At 40.5% G+C, this 16,907-nt stretch overlaps 1 protein-coding gene across 2 annotated transcripts in view; it reads right to left on the minus strand.

Moving 5' to 3' along the window:
* The window catches only part of Lypd1 (LY6/PLAUR domain containing 1), a 34,554-nt gene that overhangs the window by 17,160 nt on the left and 487 nt on the right, over nt 1-16,907 (minus strand). For both annotated transcript variants that reach the window (XM_042685290.1, XM_042685289.1), the window contains one exon: nt 15,715-15,852. In XM_042685290.1, coding sequence (XP_042541224.1) covers nt 15,715-15,852 — 138 coding nt within the window. The remainder of the gene's footprint in view (nt 1-15,714; nt 15,853-16,907) is intronic.

Genomic DNA, 16,907 nt, shown 5'->3' on the forward strand with positions numbered 1-16,907 from the left:
ACAATGCAGTAGGTTCCCTTTTGGCCACATTCCCTCCAGTATCTATTGTTATTTGATTTCTTTATAGACATTATAACTGTGGTGAAATGGAATGTTATTTTGATTTGCATTTCTTATATGGCCAGAGAAGCTGGGCATTTGTTCATGTGTCTATTGGCCATTCTTATTTCTTCTTCAGAGAAGTCTCTCTTTTTGTTAAGAAATGGAAAGACTTGAAAAAATCATATTAAGTAAAGTAAGCCAGACCCAAAGAAATATAGGTCCCATAGTTTCCCTCATTTGCAATAATTAGTATACATCTAGGATAATTTTATCAGATGGGCAGAAAAGCTCAAAAGCTATGTACATATGACCATATAAGACCATGCTAAGTGAAATGAACCCCAAGATATGGACACAAGAGGACTTTCTTTGTTGTTGTATTTAATGTACTATGTGATTTTTTTTTTTTGTTTCCTTTGTATGTTCTTCCCCCTGTGGTCACTGCACTTGATTTTGGTAACCTGCATCTTGTATATACATTTATCTAATTTGGGGATGGGAAGGGAAACAACAAACTCTGAAACAAGGACACAGGATGACCCATTGCAACAATGTACCCACAAGACAGTATATTGGAAATGAACTTTACAACTTTTGGGGGCAGGTGGGGGAAGGAAGGGATTGTGGGAGAACAACAAAGGAGGGGGTAACAATGCTCCACAAGAAATATACTTATTATCTTACTCATGTAACTGTAACCTCTCTGTATAGCGTCTTTACAATAAAATAAAAATTTTTTTAAAAAGTCGAGATCATGACAGAAAAGGGAAGAGTGAAGAAATATTCAAGATAAGAAGAAAGAAGCCTTGTTCCAGTGGCTCATGCCTATAACTCTAGCTACTCAAGAAGCTGAGATCTAGAGACACAAGATTCAAAGCTGGCTCAAGCAGAAAAGCTTTTGTTGAGAGTCAATCTCAAAACAAAGCAAATAGCCAGGCACCGGTGGCTTAGGCCTGTAATCCTAGCTACTCAGGAGGCTGAGATCTGAGGATTGAGCTTCAAAGCTAGCCCAGACAGGAAAGTCCATAAGACTCTTAACTCCAATAAACCAATAGAAAACTGGAAGTGACACTGTGGCTCAAGTGGTAGAGCACTCACCTTGAGCTGAAGAGCACAGGGACAGCGCCCGAGCCCAGAGTTCAAGTCCCACGACAGGAAAAAAAAAAAAAAAAAAAGCAAATAGAAACAGAAACAAGCCAATCTAGACATATGGCTCAAGTGGTAGAACCCTGTATCCATGCAAGCCACAAGAGTGTATATCCTTAAATATCCGTGCCACTTAACTACCTAAATCTTGCCTCAATGAGCTTGAGGGCTTCAGAAATTATTTTTGCAGTGTGATTAGTTTGAGGGACGATTACTGGGAATAATGTATCTCCCTCAGCTTATATGTTTCCTTGCACATGAAGGAGCTCAGTCAGTGCAACTGCTGCCCTCCCTCCTTCCTTCCCTCTTCACCAGTGGGGGTCCAGTGATGAACGGATTGGTAGATTTGGGCAGAATATACCAGACACATGCTCCTCTGGGTATTTTGCCCTTCTTGGGAGTTCAGCACATATGACAAAGAGGACTTATCATTTGTTTTGGGCAAGAAACAGACCTTATTTGGTCTTCTCTGTGACTGGGTAAGCAAATTAATTTGAAGATGCTAATTTAAAAGACCATTTGATTCCCAATCCAAAGCTATGTCCTTCATCTTAGACTTTTTCAGTAAATGAGTGATTTTTTTTTTTTTTTGCCTTATCTTCCTTATTCCTTGTTTTATTTCTGAAATGGTTCAGAATCTGAGTGGGAAAGAAAGCTGATGAAGACTGAACACTCATAAAGACTCCAGTAAGTTACATTTGTTCTAGTTTGCATAGTGTCCTGAAATTAATTAATTTATAGTGGTGCAAAGGATGGACCCCCAAGGGAACCCATATGCTAGTTAAGGGCTCATCATTGAACTACATCCTTGGCCCTAGGCATTAAGCCTATAGTCACGATTCTCTAGCAGTTTGCAAAGCAATAGTTAAACCATCTTCTCCTCCAGCTAGCCCTTGTATGATAAATTCCATCCATAACAACCACGTCAGATGGTTTTTGCTCAGTGTGGTGAGATTCTTCATTCATATTGGAGCTGAAAGAGGAGGACCCAAGTCAGAAGATACAAGTGGGTCATCTAGAGAGCTGGGCTCTGTTTTCAGTTCCATCACAGCACATTTCCTATAAGCATGCTTTTAAAAGTGACTTTCCTGCTTTCTTACTTTAACCTCTGCTTCAATAGTCAATTAAAATAAAGGCATAAAAGCCTATGTCCGATTTTCAGGGTGGAGCAGGCAGAAGGAGCGAGAAGCGGCTGCAACTCTGAGTGGAGGAGACAGGAACCCAAAATTCTTATATCATTTTGGAACTTTGCTTTAGGTTTGGGGAGCCCTGGTCTACCCTGTCTGACTATGAGAGTATTCTACAGTCTGAGTGCTGGCAGCATGCTGATCTTTTGGAGTGTCTTTTCCCATCAAGTGCCCACTTTCAGATAAGTCTCTGTGAGGTCTGTTAGGTGTACATCCACTTTCAGATAAGTCTCTGTGAGGTCTGTTAGGTGTACATCCTGCAGCTTATTGGCTTATAATGTACTCTCCTTTCTTTGTGGTCTCTTTGGGGCCAGTTAGAAGAAAGAGAAAACAATAATGCAGCTGTTTTGATACTGAATATTGACAAGTGTCTTTTTGAAATAAAGTATCAGTCCCTTCCCATCCCCCCCAAAAAAGCCTATGTCCTCTCCATTAATGACCCATCATACATTTATCTTTTTCTAATACTTTCCTTGCCTATGTTCTGTCTGTTGATACAAGAATAGGAAATAGCTAAACAGAGCCTTTAAACAGTCCATTATTTTTCATTCATAAACATTTTAGTCTTAAAGTCCAACTTCTGTGGTAAACTGCTACTTGTATGGATGCCTGTCTGGGAGTGAGACTAATCTTTCTCTACTTGAAAAATAACCAGCAATTGCCACACCATAGTTATGATTACATCACAATAAATATTCCATGCAGGACTAGCATCAGCTTCTCAAAGAAAAATGCTTGGAATCAGGTAATTGGAATGAACTATGTGTGTTTTCGCTGAGCTTTGAAAGAAATGGCAAGATAAAAGATCTTTTATCTATTCCCAAGTATTTGTTTCCTTTTTCTCTTTAAAGACTACTATGTGAGAAACTTCGATGTTCTCTGAATTCTAATGGGAGCAGCTCAGAAAGAGGAGGCTTACCAACATCCACGCCTCACTTCTGCTTGATGGACATTGGTTATCAGATAGAGAAAAGATCTGTCTTTTCTGGATAATTTTCAGTGCTGGCTCTTAAAACACTTTTCCTTTGCCATAGACAAGAACAATTGAAAGGCCAAAGAAACTCCATCCATTTGAGTTGCAGATGGCCAGGGCAACCAAACAAGAATGCTAACAGCCCATTTTAGAAAGGCCAAAAGCGGAAAAAATGCCAAGCTGCACATTGCATATCCATACTGATGCTAGTCCGCCCGCCCATCTTTGCCAAGCAGGTGGGATGAGAAATTGAGAATACAGTTAAAGAGCTGTAATGACCCCTAAGATAAAAATAAACATGCTTTTTAAAAAGCAACAGTCACAATGATAGCAAAAGAGACATAAAATAAGATACTCCGAATGCATTATTTTTCCTTGTAATAGGAACATGTTAAGTTCATTATACAGAAGACTTTGATTACCCTTCTCAAAAAGGCTTTTTTTTTTTTTTTTTTTTTTTTTTTGGCTGAGTTTAATTTTCAAGGCTGTTAACCACTGATGCCAACTTAATTATATCAAACAAACACCAACCCATAATGTATGATGCCAATTGTTGGTTTTACTTTGGTATCACACTCAGTTTCTCTGCTTGTTTATAAGTTTGTGAGCCAGGAAAGTTCTGCTTTTTCTCCACTGGTGTCTCTAGTCTACAGAAACTGAGAGAGTGAGTATTTGTTTTGATTTATTATTTCAGTATTAATAGTAACTTATGAAACTGTTTTCTTGCATGTTTCACCTTGATATCCTTCTGATTATTGTCCTAAATGTCAATAGTAGGGTCCAAGGATTCATAAGTCACTTTATACATCCAAAGTTATAGAAATGTGGGTAAACAGAGTCTTCAATGGTATAATGGCTCCAGGAGAATGAATCAAGAACATCTATGCATTTAAGAAACAGCAATCTTATATTTTTTAACATCAACATGGCATTCTCCATGCAGAAATTATATTCATTGTAAAATTTAGTTGTATTCCTGCATCTCAGGTGTCAGTGATCTGACTTCTGACTTCTGTAATGTCATTCATATCTTGTGCTAAATTTCATGCTATCATTTGTGAGCACATATTTTTTCTTTTTTAAATATGACAGTGACCGGGATGAGATGAAGGTCTTTTGACTATTCATTTTAATACAGGAAAAATAATGTGTGATATTAAGAGGTTATCTTTAATACAGGAAAAATAATGTGTGATATTAAGAGGTTATCTCTGTCATTTCTCCAAGAAACCCTGGAGAAAATTTCCCCCCTGTGCTCATCTGTGTCTCCAGGCAGATCAGGCAGATGTTGATAGTTGAATATACAATTCCTATCTTGTAGCTATTAAGGACCATTAGACATCAGTCTAATTGTTGAAACAAGCAAAGTTCTTTGAATCAAACCGAGGAGAACTTTTGTTTTCTTATTAAAAGACATCGGTGAAGACAAGAGCTTCCTAGCATTCTCCCTTTCCTTTAACTAGAATATAGAAATCAGCTTGAAGCCAAGAAGTGGTAACTCTGAACAAAAAACACCATCATGCTTGGAAAGTAATTAAGGAAATGGAGAAAGTCTGGGTCTTTATTGGTGTTGCTGGGCTCTGGGAATGACCCCCAAACCACCTAGATGTGGGCCATCTTCTTAGGTAAATAATAAATATAATATTTTCAGTTCCTGTTACAACCAATCTTCACCATTATCATCAGCCTCATTCGTTATCATCATCATTCCTTAGATATAGGAAGTCAGGCCTAGTATGGAGGTAAGAAGAGAAGGGAATTTAACAGGAGCAATAGCCAATTAATTATCACAGAGAGCAAAAGAGCAAAGGAGCCACACCAAAACACTTCTTAAGGTCTAGGAGCTAGTCCGGCCAGAATTGCTTGGGGCTCCAGTGTGAGAATGACACTCAGGCTTGTCAGTGTGAAGTCAATGATAGAATGATATTCAGTAAAAAAAAAAAAAAAGCAAGAATGCAAGCAAACAATTAATTGGATACTTACCGTTTGGTCAACCAGTAAAAAAACAGATGGTAGGATAAAAACAATTCCTTCCTTCCTTCCTTCCTTCCTTCCTTCCTTCCTTCCTTCCTTCCTTCCTTCCTTCCTTCATTCCTTCCTTCCTTCTTTCTTTCCTTCCTCATTCCTCTGAGGTATAATTTTCCTTAATAAAATGATTTAGAAGTATATTTTCCAGCTGAAAGTGTGAATTGCATATGTCTTGTGGAACATACCTGAGAATTTCCAATTTGCATCTCTTATACGGGAGGTGTGAGAGACAGAAGTTTGGAGAAGGAAGTTTGACTAGATGGGAATTTTCTTTCTTCCCAAAGGAGTTCGTGACTAAAGGCAACCATCAAATGTAGCAGAGCTCTGGGTGATAAGATTCATTAGTGGTATTTCAGTCTTCCAGCTGGCTTAAGTATCAAGTTAGCAAGGTGACATGGAACAAATGTGCACCTATATGTGGGCATGTGTACACATGCACATATTTGTGCGTGTGTATGTGTGTGTGTGTTTTCTAAAAACATTCCTATCCAAAACAAAGCTAAGTTAGTCTTGAAAGCAAGCTGACAAACTAGAAAACCTGGCTTGGAGTGTATGGGGGTTGAGTCTTCAAACGAAAATAGTGACAGGCATTAGCTATTTCTATCTAACTAAAAAGCAAACAACATATTAAACTTATCTTTATTTTATTTTCCTTGTGTGCTAAAGATTTGTTTCTATTATAATATTTTAAAATGTGGGTAAATTTATCCTTTTAGCTTGAAACCCTATTTGTTTAATATTTCAAGCTATTTTTCAGATGCCTATATATCAGTCAGTGTGTGTGTGTGTACATGTGTGTGTGTGCATGTGTATATGTGTAGTGAGAAAAAATGAGATAGGGAGAAAAAGGGAGAGAGGAAGAGAGGGAGAGAGGGAGAAAGAGGCTGGGAGGGGAATACTGGAGAGAGCTGGTCAACTGCATTGTTTCAGTCATCCTTGTAAAGAAGTAAAAACCAAGAGTGGAATCTGGTGGTTGAAGTGATAGTTCAATTCCATGAGGAAAATATACCCTAAAACACTGACAGAATTTAGGATTTGGTGCTAGGTGAACTACTGGCTGGAGAACACAGAACAAAGAATATCCTTCTGTTAACACACACCTGTCACCTACAATTGCTAGAAATGCTTCCAATGAAACTTGGCGGGCGGGGCCCTAGCTGGCTTTTACACACACTTAGACTTTAAGGGGACTGGTTGGGTTTCTCCATCTTAACCTATTCTTTTGTGAAAGGGCTGTTTCAGCTTTGCTTTATCTTTCTTTCCTTTGCAACAGCTGGCGACAGGCTGAATAGGAAGTTGTCTGGCCTTTCAGAGGAAGTTAGCTAATTCATCGGTCTGCTGGTAAGGCTCTAACCCACTGCTTTCCCTCCGAAGATAATGAAAAATATGGAAAGAATTCCTTGCTTGCTTGGTGCTTCTGAGATCTCATTGTACTCCCAATTTAGGTATCTTCATTGAGTGGAAAAACCAGTCACACTGCCTGGTTTCTTGCTACTTCTGAACAGGTTTCCTTAAATTCTCAGAGACCCAAGTGGCTTGCTAGATTTTTCATAAGCAATAAAATAGTGCATAAAACCTATTGTCCCGTGCCATTTAATACACCTTGCTTCTACTGATGCTGTTTGAAAAAGTCTCAATGGAGGCCCTGGTCAACTGCTTCCCACATTCCTATTCATCCCAGGTACAGCGCAACTGGACCATGTCAGGCTGGGGCTGTGTGCTCAATGCTACTCGCCTCTGGCTCTATCTCTAGTCATTCCACTGTGCTTGAGAACAAGTCCAAGAAATAGAAAAACATAAAAAGCTATTGTCCATGTCCAGTGAGAAATGAAATGCACTGGACCAAGTATCACAACTTCCTTAAAATAATACAACACTTTATCACTTTTGCATGTGGATCAGACTTGTGGTTTGCAAAGTCATAAACCCTTGGAAATCAATGGCTAGAGCCATCATTGCTTTATTCTATTTAATGCATCCTTTAAAAAAAGCAATTTATTACAAACTCTCAATGCTCTACCTTATCTAAAGCACTTAATTCATTCCATCTCCTGCTTTGCTCTGTAGTGTTGGCAGCAAGCAAAAGATTGGAGGCAATTTATTAATAGGAAAAAAAAAACATGTCTTGCAGGGAAAGCCTATGGAAAGTTACTGAATCATAACAACGTTATAGCCCAAAGTTTACCTCCTCTAAAAAGAATTAATGGCATGCATAAGACTTCTTTGGTTTATCCATAGGCCAATTCATCCCATCACAAGCTCCTAACTTATAAATTGTGGCATCTTCTATAGAACCCAGGGGAGGAAACACAGTATTTTTCACAAGTAAATCCTCAACTCTCCCAAATAGATTCAATGAAAACTACAAGACCAGGAAGAATTCAGCTTAGTCTTTAAGAAGGAAATAACCAAGTGAACAAATGCATAAGTGATACTATGTTAAAAATACAACTTGTGGGTAGGCATGGGAGGGAAACACTGGGAGAGAGCAAAGGACTCTTTATCTGACTAATGTAACAGTAACTCATCTGTACATCACCTTTATAATAAGAATAACATTTTTTTAAAAAACAGAAGGAATTGACCAAGAGAAAAGTATACATCTCACATTTAAGAGATAAGTATCTCTGCTTACCTAAGGGCTATGATCTGATTAGGCTTGGGAGAAGGCTAGCCACGAGCAGGTAGCCAGTCAACATTCATTGGAGGATGAATAAATCATGCCAGTTTTTCTTCTGTTAAGCCAGAGTCCTCCAGGTTATCTTTCAACCTGCCCTACCCTCAGGTCTTCTCAAGGGAAGAAAGAGAAACGGATCAAGATGCTCATGCTCCAGAAAGAAATAGCCTGTGTGGAGAATGGAAGCAGTGGGCCAGATAGATAAAGAATCTCCTGGCGTTAGAAGGGTCTGATTCTGGAGGGCTGCAGCCGATGGGTGAGACCACGTGTGAGGAAGTGCATCTGCATTCACCTACAGGGGATTCAGGCATCCATTATCACCCATTCATGTGCCCGAGGATTCTTGTGGTTAACCTTGCCTAGTTCAAGATCACTTCACTGGAAAACATGCTATGGATTTAATAGATGGAGAGCCTCAGTGCTCAGAGTTAAAGCAGAGGCTTGAAGAACATGAATCTTTTGGCCTCAGCTCACTAAAATGACTTGCTCTTGGTACAGGGTTTTTTTTTTTGTTTTTTTTTTTTACTTCAACTCAGCAAATTGTGTAATTAGCTAGCAGAGTTCTAATGATTCATCACCATATTCCAGCCCATCTCATCCCACCCTCCTCTTTCATTTAGAGCTCTGCCAAACCAGAGATATCTCTTCAGATACCAGCACTAGCAAGAAAAACTATATTTCTCAAAGTAGAAATGGCAGGAATGAACCATAGAAGCATTAAGCAGAAGAAGCTCATCACTAAAGGTCACATATTGTATGATTCCATTTGTATAAAATGCACAGAATAGGCAAATGCATATAAATGTAAAACTGATAAATGGTTTCTAGGGGCTAGTAAGAGGGAAAAGAGGGAGATAGTAGTAATAGATATCAAGTTTCTTTGGGGGATGATGAAATGTTCTCGAATTAGGACATTTTCTATAAGTATGCAATTCTGTGAATACTTAAAAAGTACAGAATCATATATACTTATAAAAGGGTAAATTAATCCTTGTGATAATTATATTACATATGAAATATATCTCAATAAAATGGCTCATTAAAATGTACAAAACTATGGAGTGTGGCACCTCAATGATTGAAAAACAAAAACAAAAAACCTGAGCAAAGGAAAGGAGTTGAATTCCAGTCCCTTGCAGTGAGGTCCCTCTCTGTGTCTAACTGCCAAACCTCTCTGTGTCTAAGATTCACCGTTATCAAGTAGAGAGATTATCTCAGTGTCAGCCTTCCAGACTAATTATGAGAGCCCACTTATAAGACAGTGAAAGGTGAAATCAGGCATTCCCTTACTCTGAGCAACCAGAAAATAGCATGCAAGTAGTTAGTAACTAAGCTATCTAGGCTATCCTTGGTTCAGGCCAGGACAGTGTCAAAACCAACTCCCGTGAACATCATGTCAGGTTTCTCTTTTAAAGACTGATTTCTTTGCTACAGATATAATGACTGCACTTCTTATTCTCTTGCTGTATCCCATCAGAAAACCGGCAACCAACCACTTTCTACCTTTTCCAAGGGAAAAGCATACAAAACCTAAAACAGAGTGCTCTCACCCTAACTGGAGTTTAATTCCCTTTTCATTCAATGAATGAAAACAAAGACTTGGATTTTGTGTCTTTTTCTTTTTTTTTTTTAATTGTGAAAATACCATACAAAGGGATTGCAATTACATGGGCAAGGTAATGAGTACATTTCTTATCAAGCATTGTTGCCTCCTCCTTTGTTTCCCCTTTCCATCCCTTCCCATCTGGATTTTGTGTCTTTCGGTCCAGTGTGCTAAGAAACATTCTCTTAGTTTGGTCATAAGACGCTAAGTCAGTCCATAAGAGAAAGAAAAGAAAGGATGAAGAAAAAGAGGAGGGGGTGGGGGCTGGGATGTAGCTCAGTGGCAAAGCGCTTGCCTAGCAAGTGCAACGTCCTGGGTTCGATCCCCAGTAACAAAAAAGAAAAGACAAAAAAAGAAAAAGAGGAGGGGATGACAGGATGAGAGGGAGAGATCAAGTGAAAGTACACACTACAGCTTCAGAATTTTGAGTTTCAGGACTATCTAAGGGAAGCCGATTTCCTTTTCAAAGTTCAAAAGAAACGGTGTGTTTTGTTTTCATACTTCATTTCATTTCCACTTGGGAACAAAACCCAGCTTTGAAGCCTCTCTGTTTAAACTCATTAGGAAAACCATCAATGATGGGAGCTTTCAAGAAATCCTAGTGGGAGGAATTAGTATTAAGGGAGAGCCAGATCAATCTTCAAACGTTTCATCTATGGAGATGGGATATGGGAGGTCAACCTGGCTGCTTGTTCAGCTGGAAAGTTAACATAAACAAATGATTCACTTACTGGAGAGTCCAAGGGACCAAAGCCTATGATATTTCCTCTCGAATCCTTCCTCAGAAGCCAACTCTGCCTGCCACATTAAAGAGATGGATATACCTGGAGAACTAAGTGAGCAAGCTGATTGGCAAAATGTCACGCCCCCGAAGAGAAAAGTGCAGTGTCCTGCAAGGGCAGGAGGGAGAGACATCGACATATCCAGCACAGAATCTCTTCCTGTGTAATTCATAACTTTATTGAAGCTGACACAGAAACCTTTTTAGCAAGGCTGGTGTTAATATGTGTGGATATCTTTATTGACATTGAAATCGTTTTGATGTAACATTATTTTTTTTAACCTGGGGAAGTTTCCTTTGCTAAATTTGATCTATAGTAATTTAAAATCTTTTTGTTTTTCACTTGCTCTATAGAGCACATCCTAAAAATCATTCTGATTAATTGGTTTCTAGTAAGGAAGTCTTTACTAAGTGAGATAATGGAGAGGCCTGGGAGGAGGAGGAAAAAGACATGGGGCAGGTGAGGGACACGCATAGGGAAAGTCATTCTTAGCAAAGTGCTCTTAACAAAGTCATTCTGCAAAATTTTATATTAAAATTATCCCTGTGTCTACAACATAGCATGGATCGGATCTGAACACCTTCAAAGGAGGACTTAATGTTTTCATTTTTATTACAAGAATTACATATGTGGGTATATGCAGATAAACACATATATCCACACACAGGTAAAATGGTAAAACTATATAAACACACACATATACATGCTATCATGTGTGTTCCAATGTATGTGCCACCTAATCTTTGATAAGGGAGCTAAAATAATAGAATGGAAGAAAGACAGCCTCTTCAGTAAACGGTGCTGGCAAAATTGGCTAAACACCTGTAGAAAACTAAAGCGATCCTTATATATCACCCTGCACACATCTTATATGAAAGAATGCTAGGAAAATGGTTTGGGATATAAATTTGATGAGCTATACTGGGTTTCACTCCTTCTAAGCCTACATCAAGGTTGAAATAGAGCCTAGGTTTTTAAATGCTAGTAAAATTAAGCACAACTAGATTTGAAAGAACATTGGCTATGATTACTTTTCTATTTCTATCTACTGGAAGTGGATAAGTGATTATTTAATGAACATTGCATCCTTTCTTGCCATTCGTTATTTAGCTCATGAGAAAACAAGCCATCAATGAATCCATCCAGGGCCCTGAGCTATCCTTGCTCAACTTAATGAGCAACTAACTAATCCAAAAAGAAGACAGCCATTACTTATCCAGCCATAATGTAGATGCACCATGGCATGTAAATCAGTAACTCTTGTATTGCAAAACAGACAAATAGATTAATGCATGTTGCAAAGGATGGGTGATAAGATCGATTAGGTTACTGATTCAGACCATGAACTTTCTCTCAATATACTGCATTTAACTTTTAAATAAGGTTTAAGAGAACCTGTAACATTTTGCTCACTGACAGAGCTATATTTTACTAAGGGCAGAAATTGGCTAGTCCATAAAAATTAAATTATGCCCCTTTCACTGTATCTAGTCAAGAGGAAAAACTCTAATTACAAGATTGCACTGTCAAACAAATGCAAATCCACATTCTTTATACCCTGGTTTAAAAATTCATACTGGAAGAGGGAGAAGCTTTTATTCTGAAATGAAAATCAATATTTGAAATATTTTGTGAAATGCAATGATAAACAAGAGCAAAAGAAATGTCCTTATCAAGGGTGCTGGCAAATAGACACTAGCCCATTAAGGGCAGAACTGGTGAGAGCAAGTCATTACTTATGCAAACATTTAAATATCAATTAGAAAGGACAATGGGAAAAGCTGAACCAAACCTTCTCTTCCTTCCCACAGCACATGCTTTATTATTCTAGCAATGTCCAAGGGTTTATAGAGCAATGGAAAACATTCTCAGCACCTAATAGGAATGACACTCTGGGGGATAGGTAAAGGTTAATTTCAAACGAACTTCCCTACTGAAAATTAAATTTACCTGCCTCAAAATTCATAAAAGCTGAGTCTGCAGACTTAATCCCGAAAGGACTAACTGAAGGCCTGGGCATATTGCATCGCTGGTAGTTTAAGGAGAGAGAGCACCTTTCATTACTGCTTAATGTCAGACCAGCCTAGTTCATTAAAATTTCTTAGCCCATTTAAAGCCTTTGTTTTCTCTATCTATGAAAAATGCCAATCTACATAGCACTCTAACTTTAAAAGTCCTACTAGTTGCTTTTCTTATTCTGTCAACATTCACTTTGTGACCTGTCCTCTGATCCTGTCAGGTAAACCTAATGGACATGAAAAATTGTTTCAGACCTTAGAACTTTTCCTGACTTACCTTTTCAGGTAAACTTGGTGATGCATTTTAGTCTGTGAGACGATGGCAGGTGGCATTATAGCACAGGTATTGGCTTGGAAAGCAGATTTCAAGTTTCTCTTAGAAATAGTTTTGATCCTCTTTTATTAAGAAAGGTTGGTCCAGATCAGCAATCTCAACTTAGAGCACCCCAGAGTCACTTGGGGAGTTTATAAAAGCCATGGCCAATATAACACAGACTTATGAAGTTAGTTTCTTCAGTGTGGGCCCAGGCATGTGGAATCAACCCAAATTCCAGGAAGATGGTAAAATGCACCTTAAGAAGGAGTCGGTGAGCCATTTCAGCTCCAAAGCACTAAGATTCTGACTTAGATTCAATTCCAACTTTGATTCTAAATGGTATCATTTTTTTCGGGGGGGGGGGATCCGGTTGGGGGCTGAACTCTGGGCCTGGGCACTGTCCCTCAGCTCTTCAGCTCAAGGCTAGCGCTTTACCACTTGAGCTACAGCGCCACTTCCAGCTTTTTTCTGCTTATGTGGTGCTGAGGAATCGAACCCAGGGCCTCATGCATGCGAGACAAGCACTCTACCACTGAGCCAACTTCCCAGCCCCTAAATAGTATCATTTAACAGGCATTACTTTTTTCAGAATGGCAGAGTTGGCTATGCCATGGACTTAAATACTGACTGGTTGTGGCATGAGGAAAATTCTACCAGATTTCATGAGACACTACAGATAACTTGATGAAGGAAGAGCTAGATGCACAGCGCACATGACAAAAGTTTGCCATTAGTATTGCAATGATTATGCCACATTGTGGTCATAATCAAAGTTTCAGATTTACTTTTTGTTCTTATCATCCAAAGTAAACAGGCTAGTCTGTAGCAATTACATAAACATGAAAGGACATTGGAAGTATCAGAGCCTAGACATGGCTCTCAAGTACAGAAATATATTTGGTTGGCTGATTTCTACTGGATTTAGGTTTAGAATATTTTGCATATGGCTAGACCTGTGCTCTTGTTCATAACTGATTTTTCATTTGTGTTCATCCATTGCTCCTGTTGTTAATTCTTCAAGTTTAAGACTGGATTATGCTTTAATCTTATCATTTTTTGCCCGTGGTGGGAGAAACATGATTTTGGAGACAAAGCACCCAACTTAACTACATTAATAGGAGGCAACCAACCTCAGGCCAGGTACCTAGGAATTCTCTGTGATGAAGTTGTCTGTGGTAAATGGGAATTATAATGTCTGCTTTGCCTTTATATATTGGTTGTATAATATGATTTTCAGTAGAGAATTAATCAAAATGTAAAATAGCACTTTGAAAATTGAGTATATAGTATTCATCAAAGGCAAGTACAAAGGGGAAAAGATATGTCTCTCAGAGAGAGTACCCCTTTGGACTCGAATTCAGCTCATATCTTTTCCTCAACCACATCCTAGGTTATAAAACATGATACCTGGGTAAGCTGTGGCCTTCAGTATTCTAGCTCTAAACTATTGTGGAGAAAGAACTGCAAATACTCAAAAGGTCAGGAAAAGCCCAGGAAAAGTGCAGGAGTGAAATTCAACTACGAAAGAAATCACTTGTCAAAACTGTCTATATCACTCTGAGCTAAAGCCTCATCATCAAGCTTAGTTTCGTTCTGCTTTTTTAAAACGAGACTGAATCTCCTATACCAAAATAATGCTTGCTATTTTTCTTGGGACAGTTATTCTTCAAAGCAATTACATCTCATATTTCCTAGGAGAGCAATTTGGTAGAAAAAAATCCATACCCTGGACAATAATCACCTATGAAGAACAGCTTATAAAACCATATGCACACCACTTCATAACACAGAGATGAATGCTATGAGAGAAGTCTCCATCTTTCTAGCTAATCAATTTCTCCAGTAACCCTGTGGTTAGCAACATCTTCAGGCCTTGCTCTAGGGCAAAGTACTTTCCCAAGGTGCTGCCTTTAAAACTAGCTTTGCATGGCTTGCCAGTGGTTTAAAGGAATCATGTAACAGTTCTAATCACTTCACTCTGGGGCTCTGGGAGCAGTTAGTTCCCTAACTAGAGTAGTACGGATTTGGCTCATTCAGTATCATTTATTACATGATGCTATTTCCCATCTTTTCAACAGTTTTTCCATGGCGAAGACTCTATGATTTGACCTTGAAATTAAAGCAACACCTTCCTTTATGTTCCCTCAAAGTTCCATGATGTTTTGGGGGACTTTGAGTTTTACTAAGATTATTGGGAAAGATGGCACTGGGGAATCCAAAAAAGACTTTAAATTAGAGTGAGAATTCTCTCCCCCCCACCCCATGTCCCCTGCATAATGCTTAGTGTCTGTCAGCCAGCCAGCAGCTGAGCCTGTAGGGCTGAGAACAACATTCCTTTGAAAGATCTTGGCAATTTGTGCCTGGAATTTGATGCATTAGTTCTAAAATTAAATAAAGATCCTATAGTGTTCTTCAAAGAAATATGGTGTGGCTCGATGACAAAACACATTTTTCAAGCTCTGACCTCTGGGAACTTCAACTAGCTCCATATTTCAGGCTGACATCCCTCACAGCTACTGTCTAGTTGCCCAAGCCAGGGCTGGTTATTCATATATTTTTCCACCCACTGATCAGCTTTTAGCACAGGGAGGAGAAGGGAGTAAATATAAAGAGGAGAGGCACTGATTTAAATGTACTTTCCCTCCCAAATCCCTTGGGGTAGAAACCCTGGTAATTAACTCTAATGAGATTAAGGTAACTCAGAACTCTTCATTTTCCCAGCATTGTAAATCTGTGATAACCAATGTGTGTGTGTGTGTGTGTGTGTGTACGCGCGCGCGCGCGCACGCGCGCGCGCGTGCGCGCAGTGCACACACACACACACACACACACACACATTAAATCAAAGTCACCCCCTTTTCTGTAATTTAATGGCCCTTCACTCTCACGCTCGCTGCCTAGGCTAGCTGAAGGGAGGACTGGAAGAGGTGCCAGGCTCTTACCCGCGCTTTGCTCCATAACTTCTTTCTGACACATGTCTTGAACGTTCACCGTACAATTCACGATGAACTCAGGGGAGGAGCAGTCGTTGTTCAGCTGGAATTCTTCACACTGGTAGCACTGGATTTGCAAAGCAAAGCCTGCAAGGACAGATGGGGTCGGGGTGGTCAGATCCCGCCCGCAGAGCAAGCCAACTCCTGTTCGGGGAAAGCCAGGGCTCAGGGCCTCGGGGATGTCAGCTCTGCCCTTCGAGGTCTCCCGTAGAGCTGGATGTGGCTGAAGCCGGCAGAGGGCGGCGCGGGCACCCCGGGTCCTACAGAGGATTGAGAGGAACATTGCCCCAAGACTCCCTAAATCCTTGCTCCAGACTCAGAGTGCCCAGGCACCACCACGGGCGGTCATTCCCAAGAAGTTGAAAGGAGGACAGGTTCAGACCGAAGAACCAAGTCGTTCCGGAAGCCCGCGTCAGCTCCGGTCTATGCCAAAGGATTTGCTTAATTGCTAATTGGTTACAAATTACTTAATTACTATTTTGGCACCATTCATGATTACATTTGCCGACGCCTTTTGGGTTTTACTTAATTTCTGCAGCCAGCGTTCTGGCGCTGTTTCCCGAGCGACCACGGGGGAACGCGGGAGGAGGCTCTGGTCGCCAAGCGCCCCTGCGCCCCAAGACTTCGGGGCTCGCCGACCCTTCTAACGGCGGCGGAGGGGACGGCCGCCGCGGGTCGGAGGGGACGTGAAGATCTCGGCTTGTGAGCCACACCGCAGCCCCCCGGGTCCCCGGGGCTTTTTTGGGGGGGGGGGGAACAATCGTTGGCAAGGGTTCGCGGTCCGAGTCCCAGCTCTGCAGAGCTCAGTCCGCAAAGAGTCAAAGAGGGAGTCAGACACCCGCATCCTTGGAGGCACTATCTAGACCTGGCTGCTGTGCCCGGCGTGTCCCCTTCGTGGCTCACGCGGATCGCAGCAGGGACACAGCCCCGGCGCAGCCCGGCACCAGCCAGCTCCGCGAGCGCGTCGCTCACCTGTCGGCGGCGCCACTCCCACGGGTTGCAAGACACTTGATAACTTGGCTGCGGTTCGGGGAGATGTCACCCCTTCTTATCTCCCCCAGACCCTCTCCATGACCTACACCTTCCCTCTCCCCAGCCAACCCCTGTCCCCGATTTCTCCCAACTGTACCCTGGGCAGCCGG

Source organism: Dipodomys spectabilis, unplaced genomic scaffold (assembly GCF_019054845.1).
Source record: "Dipodomys spectabilis isolate Male_0828 unplaced genomic scaffold, ASM1905484v1 ptg000094l, whole genome shotgun sequence".
Classification (NCBI taxonomy): Eukaryota; Metazoa; Chordata; class Mammalia; order Rodentia; family Heteromyidae; genus Dipodomys; species Dipodomys spectabilis.